Source organism: Phocoena sinus, chromosome 10, assembly GCF_008692025.1.
Source record: "Phocoena sinus isolate mPhoSin1 chromosome 10, mPhoSin1.pri, whole genome shotgun sequence".
Lineage (NCBI taxonomy): Eukaryota > Metazoa > Chordata > Mammalia > Artiodactyla > Phocoenidae > Phocoena > Phocoena sinus.
This window is the reverse complement of record NC_045772.1, coordinates 42427114-42447916: the sequence shown is the minus strand read 5'-3', so window position 1 is coordinate 42447916 and position 20803 is coordinate 42427114. Positions and strand designations below refer to the sequence as shown.

At 35.9% G+C, this 20803-nt stretch overlaps 1 protein-coding gene across 5 annotated transcripts in view; it reads right to left on the bottom strand.

Annotated features, from left to right (window-relative positions):
* The window catches only part of OSBPL8 (oxysterol binding protein like 8), a 204585-nt gene that overhangs the window by 79906 nt on the left and 103876 nt on the right, over positions 1–20803 (bottom strand). For 4 of the 5 annotated variants that reach the window (XM_032644817.1, XM_032644815.1, XM_032644819.1 and 1 more), the window contains one exon: positions 16009–16146. In XM_032644817.1, the coding sequence (XP_032500708.1) occupies positions 16009–16099 (91 nt within the window). In that variant the 5' untranslated portion in view covers positions 16100–16146. The remainder of the gene's footprint in view (positions 1–16008; positions 16147–20803) is intronic. The other variant, XM_032644818.1, reaches the window with a different exon arrangement.

The window sequence follows — 20803 nt, the reverse complement described above, 5'->3', positions numbered from 1 at the left end:
ATGCCAGCATCAAACCATTTTGTGGTAAGGCGAGACTCAAAGATGGGGGATAAAAAACATGATCCCAGGCTACAATAGGGTCTGCAGTGGGAAGGGGTAAAATGAGAAAAATCTTAATGATAGTGAAGAAGAAAGGGGAGCCTATAGGACAGAGACCACTCAACTAGATCATCTTTCACACATAGGGACAGTTTGTAAATCAGGGACTTAATTAAAACTTTTTAAAAATCTGTTTCAAAAATTCTTCCACTAGAAAGCTGTGCAAGTATCATGTTAGAAAAAAGCTACTACACTCTTTCCTTCCATACAATTGAGTTTTCAAAACATAACAGATAAAGAAAATCCCACTCTCCACTGTACCCATTTAAATATGTTAGTGTTCCACAAGTAACTAGTCTTCCAGCTCTTCTCTCCAAGCATGGGAACCAAGTTATAAGACAATATTGCTTGTTTTAGGACAGCAAGAATGGATACTGATCTCTCCATTCCCTCTCTTAGCTGATGTTCAAATATTGGTGCTAATGCTCACATCCTTTTACTTACCCACCAGAGACTCAATCCAACTCTATGCAAGCTTTGGAGTTGGATATAAATTAAATGGGCTGGCACACTCCAGAAATTTCCTAATGATGAGCCTAACAAGGTCCTGAAGAAGCTATTTTGATTCCACAGTTGTAACCACACATCTAACTAACTTCACGGTCCGTTACTCTATCCAAAATACAAGGATTTCCTTATCTTTTTACCCTATACCCACAATCTCCTCACATAGGCAAATGACATAAACCTATGGTTCACAGAGTTTGAATTTGGGGACCAGTAAAATTTCTCCCCAAAACAGTAGCACTGCTATCAGGGTTCTCATCTTGAGAAGACACAATGTTTTCTTAAACCTATAATTCACAGTCTTCATCAATTCACAAAGGGATATTAAATATCATACAGCAGGAAGACTATAATCTCATAATAAAGACAGTCCTTTACACTGAAGGAATTTCACTTAGTGAAAAATTGTAATAGTGTATTTATTTTTCTCATCTACTTACAGAACTAGGAAAGAACCACATGCACCAGCACTAGCCCACAGACTATACCATTAAAAAAAGAGAGATGCATTTATTCTAAGGACGTATACACAAGAGTGAATATAACATGTGTACATTTTAAACATTATTGATAAAAATGAAAACATAGGTAATGACCACTAACTTAAGAAAGAGAGCATTTCAAGTGTCTTTGATGGCTCCCATGTATGCTTGATTGTACACACCTCCCTTCTAATCAGAGTTAACCATTATCCCAAATTCTATTTTACTCCTTCTATTGTTTTATCATGTACCTATTCCTACACAATGCATTGATTCTCTTTTTTGGCTGTGTGGCGCAGCTTGCAGGATATTACTTCCCCAACCAGGGATCGAACGCATGCTCCCTGCAGTGAAGTGTGCAGTCTTAACCACTGGACTGCTAGGGAAGTCCCTTGATTCATTTTTTTTCTTTTTCTTTCTTTCTTTCTCTCTCTCTCTTTTTTTATTTTTTGCTACACCATGCGGCATGCAGAATCTTAGTTACCCAACCAGAACCTGTGCCCCCTACAGTGGGACCACTTAACTGCCAGGGAGGTCCCATGCATTCATTCATTTTACTTATTTTTAAACTGTACATAAATGTCATCATACTGCATGAACTTTAATTTGTTTTCTATACGCTTCCACACTGATGCCTGTAGCTTTAAATGATTCATTTCATTGTTGCATAGTATTCTACTGTATGAATATAACTATGATATTTATTCATTCCACTGATGATAGACATTTGGGTTTTCCCCATTTCTTTTTTTTTTCTATTACAGACAATTTGCTGGTACACATTTGTGAGAGTTTCACTAGGTCTAGGATACACTAAGGAGTATGCTCATCTTCAACTTTACTATGTAATATGCCAAACTATTTTCCAAAATCACCAACATAAGCATTCACTACTAGTAAATGAGAGTTCCTGTTGTTTCACGTCCCCACTGACACTTGTACTTATTGGACTTTAAATCTAGTGGGTATAAAATGGAAATCCATTGTAGTATTAATTCACTTTTGCCAGTTTCCTAATGTTAAACATCCTTTCACACTTACTGGTCTTTTGTGTTATCTCTTCTGTAAATAGCTATTCATGTCTTTTGTATATTTTTGTAGTGGGTTTTGGTCTTTTGGGTTGATACATAGGAGTATTTTATTTTTCCTAGATATTAATTCATTGTCAGTTATATGCATAGCAATTTGTTTCTTCACTATTTTTGTGGTATCTTTAGATAAACAGATATTCTTAACCTCAACAAGGTAGAATGGGTCAATCTTCAGTTTGAGAGGTGTGTGTGTGTGTGTCTTGTTAAATCCTTCTTTACCTTAAGGATATAAAAATATTTTTCTATGTTTTGTAAAGTTTAATAGCTTTATCTTTCACATTTAATCTGGGATTGATTTTGTATTTAGTAGAAGAGATCTATTTTCATTTTTTCTCATACAGATAACTAATTTCCCCCAAACAGTTTATTGAGTAATATGTCATAAACTGAGTTTCCATATATGCTTGAGTCTGTTTCTAAGTCTCTGTTGTGTTTCATTCATCTCATTGTCTCTATCAGCATGAATACCACCTATCTTATTTGCTAGAGCATTATTAAGTACTAAGTAAGCCCTGACCCTTGTCTGGCTCTGCTTCTTCAGGAATGTCTTGACCCTTCTTTGCCCTTTGCTCTCCCTAGAGAGTTACAGAGCACCTTATCAAGTACCATGAAAAAAATCCTGTTGAGATATGAATTCAAAATACATTGAACATACAAAATCAATCTGAGAAGTGACATGCTAATAACATTGAATTTTCCTATCAGAAACATGGTATGTCTCTCCATTTATTGAGAATACATACTCTTAGTATTATACTTTTCTACTTAAAGGTATTTCACACCTCTTGTTAGAATTATTGTTATGTACCTTATTTTCTGTTATTTTAAGTGGTTATTTTTTAAATTGGCTCCCTTCTCTCAATAACTCTTACTAACTCCCTTACTTTACCGACAGGTCAGTCACACTCTAAAAATAAATTTTTAAAACACCATGTCCAGCATTCTGATGTTCTTACTAAGAAGGTTTTCTCTGAACATTTAGTTTGCCATGTTACTGGAAGTGAAAGTTCAGCTACATGTTTTCATGTTTCTTATGTTTCCCTACTTCTTGTCCCTAAACTTTGCAATCACAAACTAAACTCTTGAAGGCAGAAGCTAGGAATATCATTCTTTGTTTGTTCTTGCTCTCTAGTACAGAAGTAGGTACTAAGCAGGCTAAATAAAGGCTGGCTTGATAGAGAAGACCCTTGGAAAATCCTGTACTCCCCAGCTGGTATTTGTCCTTCTGTTACAAACATCCCTCCTCCACCTGGAAAAAGATGAGTTTGCTAAACTTTCAGTGTTTCATCCTTAAATAAAATTTAATATATGTTCAAAGTTACCGCAAAGAAATGGAAACAGAAAAGTTTCTATGAAACTACTGTTTATCTTCTCTCAGAAATTATGCAAATATTACTTGGTAAATTAAACTGATATTATCTTGCTATATACTCATTAAAAATACAGAGAGCTTGCCTCCACATGCCTCAAATAAGGAAAAGGAAAATTGTAGCAGCTAACTCTACAAATGAAACTCTTTTACCATTCTGGCTAAGAGGGAGATGTCAACCTCTCCGACTATATGAAAACAATTGGGGGGTGGAAATCCCACCAGAAAAGAGCTGAGAAACTAGTGCAGGTATTTTGTGACAATCCTTCACTGTTATCTTAATAAATAAATAAATTGGGGGGGGGAAGGAATATATGAATGTTTATGGGGAGAAAAGCATCCTTTAGCATTCTTAATGTTCATCTTACTGCTTTGTTAAAGAAGCAATTAGTAAGGACTGGCAAGGATAAGACAGACTCTCTCATCTTTGTAAAGATGCTTAAAACAAAGCTGAATTATTCATTCTCACTTTTCAATAAATGATTTCAAAGTATTTCAGTTTCCCATGTAGGAACAGCCGAAGAATACAGATATTGCAACATTTCACAAGAGAGATTTAGAAAAATATTTTATTCTTATTTTCTTAACTTGCCAAATATTATATTCTCTTTCATTACTTAATAGGTACTTTCATAGCTCCATGAAGCAACTCCCCAAACACAAGGAATTTCAAAACAGAAAACAACCGTGTCTTACGAAATCTAACTTATTGAGGGCTCAGAAACTTAGAAGAAAATCAACATAATCTCTAATTTATACTATTTCTAAAGAAAACAATCTACCATAGCACAACATCTAGGGAAAAAAAGAGAGTGGGGGTGGGGAATAAATTCAAGTTTTCTTTTAGGTAAAACAATTTTCATGAAATATAACACATGTATTCAAGAACATACTTGTTAATGTGTGTATGATCTCATATATGTTCAGAATTGACCCTAGAAATGTCTTGCCAAGGAAGGAGGAATTGCTTCGTTTCAGGGAGGAAACTGACTTCTAGGTCTCCTTTGGTCTGTGAGCCACTCTACTGAAGGTACTCAGAATTAGTCACCTGAGATTTTATTAACAATGTCTAAAATTGTCACCCTGAGGAATCTGGTATCTTCACAATAGTACACTCCCTGTTAAAGAAAATCCCCCTTTAAAGTTTTCTGTTAAGTTAGAAGTATTTGATATAGACCCATCACTCCACGTTTAATGCTGCCAGAGCATTCAAGGTGAAGGGACTTCACAGGTTTAAGAGAATTTACTAAAGGATAAGAGAAACTCAATACTAAGTGTAGACATTTTAATTCAAGCCTAGATAAACCAAACATGGCCTAAATTAACTTTGATAAAACTGATTGAGCAGGTAAAACTTTTAGTTTTCAAAGTTTTTAAATTTTAAACACAAAAGTTAGTTTGAAATGGATTCATATAAGTTTTGGCACAGCAACATTTCACATTCTCTCACAAAGCACTACAATTGAAAGATGGTTTTTAAAAAATAAAACCGTGAAAATAGCTTTTTATGACCAGAGAAAGAAAGGGTAGCTACAAGATAAAATTTAGTAACTCATCAAGCTTTGATAATCATCTCAAACGTGATCTAGAGGGAGTAGAGTATCTGTCTGTGAGATGAGCTATAATTTAGTCTCTAGGCTGCCTTAGCATTGTCCTTATTCAAAAGTACAGGGAAAAGGGAGACAACAAGCCTATTAATCTACAAGTCTTTCTTTCTTTTTTTTTTTTTGCGGTACGTGGGCCTCTCACTGACGTAACCTCTCCCGTTGCAGAGCACAGGCTCCGGACGCGCAGGCTCAGCGGTCATGGCTCACGGGCTCAGCCGCTCTGCGGCATGTGGGATCTTCCCGGACCGGGGCACGAACCCGCGTCCCCTGCCTTGGCAGGCGGACTCTCAACCACTGTGCCACCAGGGAAGCCCCAAGTCTTTCTTTCTTGATAAAAAACTGAAATACATTACATTCAAACAAGTCAGCCTAAAACAAATACCATTCTACTTAAGAGATTGTAATCATACTTAAGACTACTTTGAACTGGTACTTAGTCTTCAAACAGGGAAAAAAAGCTGGCAAATACACAATTTTTGGAATAATCCAAATAATTCATCATCATAATCTAAACAGATAACAAATGAAAGATTATATTGATGTGTGTGGTGGGCTTTAGTGAGGAGAGCCAGAGTCTCCCTAGTTCCTCCAAAAATAAAGAAAAAAAATCCTAAAATGATGGAAGGAAACCACAGTGCAAAAAAATAAACTTAAGTTGTTTTTAAGGGAAAGTGACCCACACTAAATTGGTATGAATCAATATGTATAAAGGAGACTCAGCCAGAAAACAGGAACAGTGAGAATCTTTGCCATTCTAAAGCACTCGCAAAACATAAATTTCTATCACCATACCATGTATAAAACAGAAAAAGAAAATAGCTGATCTGTAATTCACTCCAGTATAGCTGAATAGTTAAAGACTATGGGCTTTGACAGTCCCGAATTTGAAACCTGCCTCTGACACATACTAGTTTTGTGAATCTGAACAAATTTCTTAACATCCCTAATCCTCAACTGCCTCACATGTAAAGTAGACATAGTAACTGTGCCTGTATCTTGTGGGGTTGTTTCAAAAGTTAAATATAATTCGAAATATAAACCTTTTAGTATAATGGCCAAACTCAGTAAGTGCTCAATAAATGGTAGCTATTAAGTATGAGTCCAGCAAATATCAGCAAAACGAATGTCATATTAAATGAATGAATGAGTGAATGAATGAATGAATCAATCAATCTGTCTGTCTGCCTGGTCATCCACTCTCTCTCGTTAGCAAACATAGGAACAATATGACACGTGAGGTTCATGTGAGTGAAGGGGCTTCCAGCACGTGAAGATCACCTCCAAAATTGCATTTATTCATTAAAAAATGAGCCTATAAGCTTCACAGTGGCAGGAACCAGCACATAACAGGTACTCAATAAAGATATTTATTCACTTATTAAACATAAAAGTACCTACTATGTTGCAGGTACTATGTGAGGCATGGGGGAATATATACTTATTTTATATATATATATATATATATATATATATATATATATATATGACAAACAGACATTTATTTACGCTCAACAACTCTCTTCCTTTTACACTAACCTGCAATTATTTTATCAGTTCAGTATTTGTCTATAAGAGAGCCCTTGCCCCTACAGCCACTTAACACAATGCTTCCAAGCCGTCTACTGATCCTGGCATTTCCTCCTACAGATCCTACCCCGCCACCAAAGCAGTCCACCAAGCTCATCCACCAAACTCCACTCCCTTGCCAGCATCCCACACTCACTCTGCCACCATTCTTTTGTTGCGTACACCAAGCAAGGCCTAACGTTACAGAAGAAAATCCCATACTAGGTCAGACTGATACCAACCTAAACGCTACTTGGCAATCCCACTATTATGGTTCCTCCACTTTCTAGCTGTATTCCTAGTCCAGTGGATCCCTTAATCTTCACAATGGATCCCATCTCTGATGCCTTCTCTGAGAACCTGCCCTATTAATTCTCCTTTCTACTATAGTATTTCTCTCTACTGACTTTCTCCTGTCAATGTCTGAACATGCTCAAATATCTCATCTTAAAACAAATCTCCTTTTTGTCCCATGTTCTTTTTCTATCTACCCTACATATTTCTCCCCTTCAAAGGCACAATTCCTAAGAGTTTGCTATCTTAACTGTTCCCAATTTCTTATCTTTCTTATTCCTCATCCTATTGCCATCTAGCTTCATCACTGTTTCCAAAACTGATTTCACAAAAGTTATCAAAGATATCTTGTCAATGGATAATTTTTCAGTTGTCTTAACTGGCTTTACTTTTGAGTTATATATAAAACTGTAGGTCACTCCCCTTCCTTCATAAAACCCTGTTTCATTCTCCTGGGATATAACATTCCTTTACAAATCTTCTTTGCCAATCCCTTCTCCAACAGATCGTTAAATGCTGACACTTCTTAGGACTGTATTCCAACTCCTTTCTTTTCTCAAACTACAATTCTTTCCAAACTTTTCACAGCTCACAATGAGAAATATATTTTACATCAAGTGTGTGTGTGTACACATATGAGTATCAGATAACAATTTCACAGATCAGATTAAGTAAGCTCTGATCTTTTGATCCTATTCTATTTCATTAAAAAAAAAAAACTGTACTGTCTGAGAATCACTAAACTGATCTACACAATTGTAACTGTCTTCAACTACTCTATTTAAGCTGATGACTTCCAAATCTACATTTCTAGTGCATAAGTGTCTGTTAAATTCTAAACCCATAAAGCCAATTTCCTCCTCAACAGCTCCACATGGATAAAGTCCTTCAAACTCACCATGTCCAAAATTGGAGTTCTCAGCATCTTTCCCCCAAACATAGTCTTCCTCCATAGTCCCCTACCTTGGTAAACTGCTGAACTAGTTTCCCAAGCAAAATACCAAGGAGTCATTGCTGAGCCCTCCCTCTCTTTTTCCTCTGTCACCCCCCAACCCAATCAATCACTAATCCCTGAGAAATTTTCCTCTATATATTTCTCCACTTTTTTTTTTAAAAACTCACGGAACTGTCACTCTCATCCAGGCTGTATTCACCTCGCCTGGACGGTACAGTCTAGTAATGAGTCCTCTCTCATATACTGTATTCTTCCAAATTTATAAATGCAATTCTAATCATTTTGTGTTGCCTACTCTTACAGTTATCTATTGTACAATAAACCACTCGAAACGTAGTGGTTTAAAACACTAAAATTATTTGCTCATAATTCTACAATTTTGGCAAACTGGGGGAGGGGGGCAGATGGGGACTGCTTGTCTCTAATCCACATAGCATCTGCTGGAAATCCCAATATGCTTTCCTCACTCACATTTCTGGTCCTTTAGCTAGGTGACTAGAACAGCTAGGGGTTGGCCAATTTGGGCTTTCATACAGCTGGTAGTATGTGGATGGTGAGACTTTTACATGGAAGCTGACTTCCTCCAATATACAAAAATAGAAGTTACCAGATCTTTTTAATGCCTGGTCTCAAAAGTCCTAGAATGTCACTTCTACTACATTCTATTGGTCATAGCCAATAGACTGGCCAACAGACATGGCCAGCCTAGAACTAAACAGAGGTAGCGGTGGAAGAGGAATAGACTCCATTTCTTGATGGGCAAGTTGTAAGGACACATAGAAAAAGAGCATGTGAGATGAAAGACATTGTTGCAGTCATCTTTGAAAATGAAATATACCACTGTCCACCTAATTTACATTCCTTCCACATGCCAAATATACTCAATGCCCTTCCCCTAATCAAAATGTCATCCTATTACAGCACTGGCTGTAAGGCCAGGATCTTGTTATCTAAATCAGGTTCAAATGCACATGTATTCCTTGGGTTTAGTTCCGCATATATGGTTCCTTTTTCTTTTAATTAAATTTTTTTTTTTAATTTCTGGCCACGCAGCATGCAGGATCTTGGTTCCCTGATCAGAGACTGAACCCATGCCCACTGCAGTGGAAGGGTGGAGTCTTAACCACTGGGTCACCAGGGAAGTCCCCATATGGTTCCTTTGATACAGCTCCTCTTAAATCAAAATCCCATTGCCTCAAAAGATAACTTATCTGCCCCAGTGCAGTAAGCCGGGGATAGAATTGCAATAAGACACTTGAGTTCAAAAGCTGTAGGGAATAGGGAGTTACACAGAAGGCACATATCAGTGCCATAGCAATTGTGAAATCTGCTAGGGACACGTCATCAGCAACTTGACTAGAACAACAGTTCTGCTCCCTGAAAACAGTCCTCTGTTACTGTTGACTCTACCCTCTGGGCTCCAAGCTCGGAGCTCCATCCTCGGGTCACTCTTCCTATTTCGTAAGAAATGGTCCACGTTTGCAACAGTGTAGCTTTCTCAGCTTGCTTCCTGCCCATATAAGACTGGGATTCTCCACACATACAAAGGTTCTTTTTAGTTGAACTTTGTCTATCCTTTTCTGTCTAAGCTGGTGGTGCTTTGATTAGTACCATCCTTGTAAAAACTTTGTGGATTTCCTATGAATTTAATTGGAAATAACTCAATTAAACAGACATCACACCCACTAATCTCTGAGATAGGCCACTTCCTTCTTAGGGCTGTCTGTCATGGTACTGTAGGACAGCAGACTTAAGAGTTTTGAAGCTCTTTGGACTAGCTGAGACATTCTTATAAGGTATGCCTTTAAGACTCTTTTCAGTGCTTGTCTCTAGCTGAAAGGCTCTAAGAGGCATTGTCTTAAATCTTTCTGAGGTCTCAACCAAAAAAATCTTACAGAAGAACTCTTGATCTGATCCTTATTTTGAGGTCATTTTTTTGCACCCCGCGATTTGAGAAGAATTAGATAAGCAGAGGGAAGGGAGAGAATGTTCCACAATGGAGAATGAGAATAAATAAAAGCACAGTCTTATGGGGAACAGGGAAGAAAGTCATCTAGCTAGGTTCATGATGGGGGAAAATATAAAATGAAATTGGAAGGGAAGAGTAAAGTCAGAAATACTAACAGCTCTAACTACAAGATTATGAAATCTGTAATTTACGCTCTTTATTGCCGGTTTCTGCTTGCTGATCCAAATGTTGCTATATCAGATACACTTGGAGAGCGTCACAAATACACAGACTCACCCTAGAGATTTTGAAAGGTTGGAGAAGAAGCTACATCTAAGCAAAGAAAGCTCCCAGGTGATTCTCTGATACAGCCAGACGTAGGAGCCACTGCTCTAGGCAACAGTCAACCACTGGCTTTTTGAGAATGGGAGTGTCATAAATGCAGATACCTAATGAAGTTTTCAGTTATAAGCTTGAATAATAAAAATCTGTATTCTCATTTATAATTTTCTATTTCTCTTTATTCATATCATTTCCCTAAGAGACCTACTTCATAGGATCCATGTGTTCTCTGACCATATACATCTATAAGAACCCCAGTCCCATCACAGTCTCATCTTAACATGTAACAATAATTTTCTGTTTGGTTGTCTTGTTAAGAAAGATGAGCCTGGTATATTGGAAGGCAAGTTCCTAAGAGGAGTTAGGATACTATGGTACTAAGTAATGTATGTATGGAATAATAAGGACCTGACCTAAGATGATGATAGTTAAGAAGGAAAATGAAGATAAACACCAGAGCTGTGACACTTTAAACTTCTAGAAGAAATCACAAAAAGTGTTCTTTGCAACTTTAGGGTAGACAAAGATTTCTTTAATGGTGGGAAAAAGAGCTCGAGCCATAGGGAAAAACTGATAAATTGGATTTCATCAAAATTAAAAACATCTGTTCTTTGAAAGAAATCATTTAGACAATGAAAAGGCATGCCAAGACTGGAAGAAAATACAACATATACAGCTAGCAAAGGATGATACTGAAATATATTTTAAAATTCTTAAAACTCAATAAGACAAGCCAAATTTTTAAATGAGCAAAAACATCTGAACTGACACTTCAGATATACAAGTGGCCAATGAACATATGAAAAGATGCTCAACATTATTAGTCATCAGGGAAATGCAAATTAAAACCACAATGTGATATTACTATACATCCACTAGAATGGCTAAACTAAAAGAAATCAAGGTTACAGAGCAACTGAAATGTTCATTCACTGCTGACAAATGTAAAATGGTATAACTACTTTGGAATACAGTTTTGGCCATTTCTTATAAAGTAAAACATACACTCATCATATGACTTCACAACTGTACTCCTAGATACTACTCAAAGAAAGAAAGAAAAAAAACTCCACATAAAGCATTGTACACATTATGGAGTTATATCAAAAGACACAGGAGCCAGAGTTAAGGTTTGTAAAATTTGAGCCTCAAAAATCTAATGACTAGGGCTTCCCTGGTGGCGCAGTGGTTGAGAGTCCACCTGCCGATGCAGGGGACACGGGTTCGTGCCCCGGTCCAGGAGGATCCCACATGCAGCGGAGTGGCTGGGCCCATGAGCCATGGCCGCTGGTCCTGCGCGTCCGGAGCCTGTGCTCCGCAACATGAGAGGCCACAACAGTGAGAGGCCCACGTACCGCAAAAAAAAAAAAAAAAAAAAAAAAAAAAAAATCTGACTAAATTGATCAAAACTTTAAAAATATAAACCTCTGGAGTCATAATTAGGTTCAAATTTTAGCTCTATCACATATTAACTGTGTAAACTACATTAAGGAAATTACCCTTACCAACTGCTCAGTTTCTTCATTTGTGAAACAGGGAGAATGATTTATATACCATAAGGTTCTTATAAGAATTCCAGGAGCTAATAATACATGTAAAAAGCACTTAAGAGACACAGGGAACTTTAAATGTTGGTCATTATTACTATCAATACGGTTTTGGAATTCTAATTCTTTCCATTCAGAAGTTGAAATACTAATCTAGAGTACTTGAGTTACGGCAGACCTATCAAAGAGGTTTTCTAGATATTTGTTAATCCCCGATAATTTATCTTCACCATAACCAAGAGTTAATGGGTTTATCTTATTTCAAACACACCTCTGACACCTGAAAACTATGATGTGGAATTTCAGTAGGTAAACCAGAGGGAGATATTATACATTACAAAAACCCAATAGGTTGACTTTAAAAGAGAAGTACGTTCAGTATGTAATTCACTCTACAACTATTAATTTACCCATAACTTACCCAGGAATATTTAGGTGTAAATCAAGATATAACTAACACTACGGACACTGTAAATGCAAAGGTTAGAGGTTGTACATGGCCATCCATACTAAAAGAATTTCCAACTGAGCCTCTATAAGATGCTGAAGTACAGCAAAAGTCGAAATATCAGCCTTCAACTCAAATAGAATCATTTATTTAAAACAATAATAACAGTAATAATATTGTTGTTGTGGTTATTATATTATTATTAATCAGCTATCATGAGTGGTTATCATTTACCAGGCTATGTTCTAAGCTTTTTATATGTATTAACGCATTTTAAGCCTTATAAAAATCTTATGTGCTGGATAGATACTATTATTATCTTCAATGCATGAGTTCTTTACAGTAAAATATTTGTAAGCCCAAAAAATACGTCACCACCGGAAGTAGACTTTATGTCTTCTTTTTAATCTAAAACACTGGTACTTAGGAGGCAATAACCATTTATCTTGACTTTCCTATAGGAACTATATTTCAGTGTTTATTAGGTAGCCTTAAGATAATTAAGATCTCTTTCTTACAGGAAAACTTCAAGCGTAAAAAGAATGACAGAATTAGAAAATCACCATTTTTCCACCCTAATGTTGTTTTCCACCCTAATTGATCTTGATAATCAAAGAGTGCTTACACTTTTAGGTGAAAAGTTGATGGCGAACAGAATATTTACTAGGTGCCAACTGTCTTTTACTTTCAGGTTATACGGGGAGAAAAGATGCAACTTTCAATTGAAGAGGATCAGGCTGCCACCACCTGAACCTACTGATCAATCTCACATCACTAATAGTGGGACAATCGTATGTTGAGTGAATTCTCATGCGAGGCAGCATGAAGTGGTACACATCCCCTAGAAAACAATCTTGCCAAAAATGTTCAACCTGAATGTAGTCAAGCCTTTGCATTTAACTTCCAGTTCACAGAAAATACAAAAGACAGGGGGAAACAAATAAAACAATACTGCAAGGAGGCAATCAAATCGAAAAGGTCCAGCACTCTGTAGGGACACTGACCTAGTTTCTTAAAAAAGTCAAAGGCACAAGAGAAAATAAAATAAGAGTAAACAAGGAAGCTCTTTGGGATTAAAGGAGATTTAATTATATAACAACCAAATGCAATGCATGAACTTTTCTTGGATCCTGGTTTCAAGAAGCTTATTGCAAAAAACTTGGGGACAATTGGGGAAATTTAAATTTGAGCTAGGTGTTAGCTTATATTAAATAATTATCATTAACTTTGTTAGATCAAATAAAGGTTTTATGGTTATATAAGAAAATGTTCTTAATTTTTAGAGATGGATTAAGTATTTGGGGGTACAACATCATGAGGTCTATGATTTACTCCAAATATTCCAGCCCCACCCCCAAATAAATAAAATAAATCCAACAAAAGGTTAATAATTTCTTACATCTACTTGATGGATTTATTAGTGTTCATTGTACTATTCTCTCAAATTCCCTGTTTGCCGGAAAATGTCTGTGACACATGAAAGTACTTTTAACGATTAGTAACTAACCTTTTTGTTGTTTCATTAAATTCCAAGTTAAAGAATTCCTCTAAATATTCTAGTACACAGGTATATGAATCAGATGAACCATATTTATTACAGTCAAAATTCTGGTGCACAGAACAAAAAAATCACATAAGCTGCATCCTTTCAGAATTTTATCTTAATGAAGCTTATGTATACCATTGTATACCATATATCCATTTTCAAAAAAGCATTTAGTAACAAAAATGTTAACTTTCCAAAATATATTCAACAACCAAGCAATAAATTTTAGCATAGTAGTAATTGTTTTTATCTTGTTAAAGTTTTTCCAATTCCTGCAATGCTATATAAAAATGTCTCCATCTAACACTTGACTAGAAAAACATTTTCCACTGGAATAAGTTAGAAAATGATCATGTAACTTACTATTAACCAGTTAATATTCATTTAAAAAGAAGTAACTAAAGCCTACTTCAATGAATAATTCATAAAGTAACAACACTAAAACCTGACTAACTATACAGACAGTATAACATAATTGTTAAGACTCTAAATTTTTAAAAATACTTGATAACCGGGGCTTCCCTGGTGGCGCAGTGGTTGAGAGTCCGCCTGCCGATGCAGGGGACACGGGTTCGTGCCCCGGTCTGGGAAGATCCCACATGCCGCGGAGCGGCTGGGCCCATGAGCCATGGCCGCTGAGCCTGCGCGTCCGGAGCCTGTCCTCCGCAACGGGAGAGGCCACAACAGTGAGAGGCCCGCGTAACGCATAAAAAAAAAAAAAAAAAAAAAAAAAAAAAAAAAAAAAAAAAAAAAAAAAAATACTTGATAACCTAAGTACATATCAGCTTTCAAACACCAAATTTAAGTTCTTAATTTTAAAAGCAGAAGTCTTTCCACCACAGTTACCAGTAGTACCACAGGAGAGTTCAAAGCATTTGATCAAATAAACTTTAGCTAAGAAGCAGAATCGAATATACAAAAGGTATCAATTATGAATTAGGAATTCCATAATCCCTGGAAGTCCCCAAGACTCTTTTAAAGGGTCTGCAACGTCAAAACTAGTTTCATAATACTTTTTCACTGTGTTGACATTTTCACTGATAGTGCAAAAGCAACGCTGGGTAAGACCACTGGCACTTCAGCACATATCAAAACAGAGGCACCAGACTGCAGTAGTAGTCACTGATTTCTTCACTGCCATGCACTTGCAGTAAAAGAAGGCCAGTTTCACTTACAAATGTCCTTGATAAAGCTAGACATAAAAATTAAAGAGATTTGCAAAAACTGTAAAACAGTAGTTCTCAGCCAGAGACAATTTTGTCCTGCAAGGGACGTTTGTCAAGATCTAGAGCTGTTTCTAGTTGTCACAATCAGGAAAAATGCTATTGGCATCTAACGCATAGTGGCCAAGGATGCTGCTAAATATCCTACAATGCACGGGATATCTCCCCTCAACAAAGAATTATCCAGCCCCAAATGACAGTAGGGCCAAGGTTGAGGGACCCTGAGGGAAAAGAATACTACTCTTCTCATTCTCACTCAACTTTTTTTTGGTGGGGGAGAGGGAGACAGTTATTTTTCATAAAAATATTTTAATCATATTAATCTGTGATAGGTTTATTATTTAATTTTAAATGAATTAAGAGTAAACATTTTAAACAAACTATTATATATAAAATAAGCTACAGGATTTATTATATGACACAGGGAATGTAGCCAATATTTTTATAATAAATATAAATGGAGTATAACCTTTAAAAATTGTGAATCACTATATTGTACACTTGTAATGTGCATAATATTGTACGTACATCAACTATACTTCAATTAAAAAAACACTGAACATTTTTTTAAGGTTTTAGTTTTAATTTACAATACAGTTAAGTATCAGGAGGTTACCTAACCCGCATAAATGAAAGTTCTTTGGGGGCTTCAGTAATCTTTGACAGTACAAAGGAGTCCTGGACCAAAAAGTTTGAGAATCACTGAATTAGAAGAATGATACAAGTAACCAAATATGTTGTAGAATATAAGGGGAATTAAAGGACTCCAAAGGAAAATGCATTCATTTCAAGAGTATTATGAACGAGCAAAACAAACATCAACCTTTATAAAACCAAACAGTCCAAAAGAAAAGTCATGATAGACCCCCAAATGTCATTTTCTCCCTAAACACACACACACACACACACACACACGCACATGCACACACACACCACACCACACAATCAAAAACAACAAAAAACATTAAAAGTACAACTCCTTACCCTGGCTATGAGGACTTGCTGGACTAAAACATGGCTGATACAAATCTTTGGTTGGCGTTGGAAAAGCTTCTTTCCCTTGGCGCTGACTCATCTTTCCTGGTGTCAGGTGTTGAGTATCGTCACTGTTTGCTACCACAGCTCAAGGAAAGAAGGGAAAAAGAATTAGTACTTAATTCATAGATTTACATAACGGCATAGTTAATAACATGGAATAGAACTACGACTGAAATGGCCTCAGTGGTTATATTCATTTTACCAACTCAATACTTTAATAAAAAATTAACATAATTGTTTTATTTTTAGTTTGTTATCAATTCAAGAGGAATTTATAGGTATGAGTCAAATTATACAAATTATAGACCTCATAAAAATGAAAGTACATATTCTGATAATGAAAGTACTCCAAGGTTTACTGTCAACCTTTCATTGTGTTATTAACTCTATATATTTGCCAATAGAGCAGTAAGCAAAAGACAATGTCATTTCACTGAAGAAATACAAATGGTCAGTAAACATATGAAAAGATAGTCAACCTCATTAGTAATGAGAAAAAATACAAATTAATAGCAGTATAAAATGGTATTTTATATTCACTAGAATTTCTACTCTAATTTCTAATTTTCATGGAAAGTAGGTGTGATTCTTGTTTTAGAGATGGGGAAACTTTAGGTTCAGAGATTGTCTTGCCTAAGACTAAGTAATAGAGGTAAGATTCTAACTCAGAACAATTTGGTTCAAAGTCTGGTCTCAAAAGCTTGCTGTCCCAACAATCAATCTAGTGTTTAAGGCTGCTATTCACCCACTTGACAAAGCTACTAATAGAGGAGAGCAATGTCCAGTTCCAGAGAGGGCAGAAAAGAGAAAAATACTCATTGAAGGAGTAGGGCAAATCGTGAGCAAATCCACACTACCCCAGGATCTCCATCCTCTCATTTTATATAACTGCTTTTCAGTCTATGAAAACTTTAGTTTTATCTTGAGAGAGGATGATTCTGTCTTCAGTCTAGATGTAATTTTAAACTTAATGAGAACTTAATATTCACATTTTTAATCACTATATCTTTTAAATCTAATTGTTTTATGTTTTCAAATTGTGCTAAAGTTATCAAAATTATATTTTAGCTCCTTAAATTTTAAAGTAAAAACTAAAAAATACTTTCACTTATCATCCAAGTAAAGATATAAAAAATTTATTTTCCCATCAAGTCCATAAAAAAAGATCCTTATACTGATGACTACTAAATTTTTATCTCCTCCTAAACTCAAAAACTCACATATCCAACTACCTGCCTTATAATCACCTCTATTATTTTACAGACATCTCAAATTTATCCAGAACCATTCTTGCCTTTCCTTATCCTCCAAACCTGCCTCTCTCCCATCTGTTAATGCAATCAGTATTTCCTTCCCCCACTTTCTCAGGCCAAAAACCCTTAGATGTATTCTTTGATATTTTTTCTTTCTTTCACATTTCATATCCAACTCATCTGTGAGATCTTTATACTCTATCTTCAGAATTTATCTGGAATCCTCCCACTTCTCACTTCCACAACTACCACCCTGTTCCAAGCCAGCATTACCACCAATATCAGAGCAGCAGATTTCTACTTGGTCTCCGGACTTAGCATCTTGCTCCCTGCCTTGTGTAGAGTTCATTTTCTATACAGAAGCCTGGGTAATCTTTGTAAACCATAAATCAGATTTGTATTAAGGAGAAATATCCACAATGGCTTTCCATTATATTTGCAATAAATTCCATGGCCTAAAGATTCAACAGTCTGGCCCCTGCTTATCTTTCCAACCTCATTCTCTACCATTTTCCTCTTTATTCACTTGGCTCCAGCCATAATGGCCTTCTTGGTATTCCTCAAACATGCCATCTTGCCCCAGTCGCAGCCCTTATATCTTTTTTCCCTTCTACCTCGAATACTTCTACCCCACATCTTCATATTATTGACCACTCTCATCCTTTGTTGTCTGTGTTCAAATGTCATCTCTTTAGAAAAGCCCCTCATTGTGCTTTTTGATAAGTCAGTTCCTAATTTTAATATAATACAATTTATCAATTCTGGTTTTGGTTTTTTTTTGTTTTGGTTAGTGCCCATTCTACCATAATTATATTCTATCACTTTACCCTACCTGATTTTCACTGTAGCTCTTATCAGCATCTGAAATTATATCATTTATTTGTCTATTATCTGCCTTCTACATGAGACCATTAATTCCATGAGAAGGGAGTTTTGCCTGCCTTATTTTTCCATAAATCCTCAAGTCCCAGTGTGATTCTGGCATACTGAAGGTGTTCAAAAGAATTTTGTTGAAGGAATCAAATCAACAAATTTTATATTTTTATGAAACTTCATTATCATAAAGTATATGGTGGCTTATTGAGTTACTAAATCCAATATCCATTTAATACCTAAAAATTATTACTGAAATTTAAAATGTATGGTACTGATATAGAGAGAGACAAATTGATCTAAAGACCTTAACAGAGAGCTCTCAGAGACAAACCCATGCATATGTGGAGAGTGTATATATGCCAGAGGTAGGAAAGACTATGCAATTAATAATATTGATACTAGGAAAATTGGTCATCCATGTTGGAAAAATAGGTTCCACTCTCATACAACACACAAAGAATATTTTTTATGAAATTAAAAACATAAATGCAAAAAGCAAAACTTGAAAGCTTTTTAAAGAAAATTTAAGAGAATATCTTTATAAATTTGGGATAGGAAATGATTCCTTTAAAGAGGAATCCTTTAAAACCTACGTACCTATGGTCAACCAATCTATGACAAAGGAGGCAAGGATATACAATGGAGAAAAGACAGTCTCTTCAAGAAGTGGTGCTGGGAAAACTGGACAGCTACATGTAAAAGAATGAAATTAGAACACTCCCTAACACCATACACAAAAATAAACTCAAAATGGATTAGAGAACTAAATGTAAGACCAGACAATGTAAAACTCTTAGAGGAAAACATAGGAAGAACACTCTTTGACATAAATCACAGCAAGATCTTTTTTGATCCACCTCCTAGAGTACTGGAAATAAAAACAAAAATAAACAAGTGGGACCTAATGAAACTTCAAAGCTTTTGCACAGCAAAGGAAACCATAAACAAGACAAAAAGACAACCCTCAGAATGGGAGAAAATATTTGCAAACGAATCAACGGACAAAGGATTAATATAACAGCTCATACAGCTCAATATTAAAAAAACAAACAACCCAATCCAAAAATGGGCAGAAGACCTAAATAGACACTTCTCCAAAGAAGACATACAGATGGCCAAGAAGCACAGGAAAAGCTGCTCAACATCACTAATTGTTAGAGAAATGCAAATCAAAACTACAATGAGGCATCACCTCACACCAGTTAGAAATGGCTTCATCAGAAAATCTACAAACAACAAATGCTGGAGAGGGTGTGGAGAAAAGGGAACCCTCTTGCACTGTTGGTGGGAATGTAAACTGATACAGCCACTATGGAGAACAGTATGGAGGTTCCTTAAAAAACTAAAAATAGAATTACCACATGATCCTGCAATCCCACTACTGGGCATATACCCAGAGAAAACCATAATTCAAAAAGACACATGCACCCCAATGTTCATTGCAGCCCTATTTACAATAGCCTGGTCATGGAAGCAACCTAAATGCCCATTGACAGACAAATGGATAAAGAAGATGTGGTACATATATACAATGGAATATTACTCAGCAATAAAAAAGGAATGAAATTGGGTCATTTGTTGAGATGTGGATGGATCTAGAGACTGTCATACAGAGTGAAGTAAGTCAGAAAGAGAAAAACAAGTATTTTATATTAACGCATATATGTGGAACCGAGAAAAATGGTACAGATGAACCGGTTTGCAGGGCAGAAATTGAGACACAGATGTAGAGAACAAACATATGGACACCAAGGGGGTAAAGCGGCAGGGGGTGGGGGTGGGGGTGTGATGAATTGGGCTATTGGGATTGACATGTATACACTGATGTGTATAAAATTGATGACTAATAAGAACCTGCTGTATAAAAAAATAAAATTTAAAAATTTAAAAAAAGACACAACAAAGCACTAACCAAAAAAGAAAGAAAAAAAATTAAGAATTAATGTAATCAAAAGATATAAAGAAATCAAAAAAAACAAGAGAAGATATTTGCAACACATATAATTAACAAAGAGTTGGTATCCAGAATATGTTAAAAAAAAAAAAAAAAACTCGTATAAATCAATTAGAAAAAGACCAAAAATGCAAAAGAAAAATGGGAGGATGCATTGAAAAGAATGCCTGAGAATAAACTTAACCAAGGAGTTTAAAGACCAGTACACTGAAGACTGTGAAACACTGAGGAAAGAAATTGAAGAAGACATACAAAAATGGAGAGATATACCATGCTATGGATTGGAGGGATAGTATTTAAATGTCCATACTACCCAAAGCAATCTATAGACAATGCAATCTCTCTCAAAATTCCAATGGAATTCGTGTGGAACCACACAAGACCCCGAGCAGCCAAAGCCATCTTGAGAAAGAACAAAGCTGGAGGCATCACACTCCCTGATCTCAAATTATATTACAAAGCTACAGTAATCAAAACACTGTCGTATTGGCATAAAAAGGGACACATAGATCAATGGCACAGAATAGAGAGCCCAGAAATAAACCTACACATATATGGTCAATTAATTTATGACAAAGAAGCCAAGAATATACAATGGGGAAAAGGCCAGTCTCTTTAATAAATGGTGTTGGGAAAACTAGACAGACACATGCAAAAG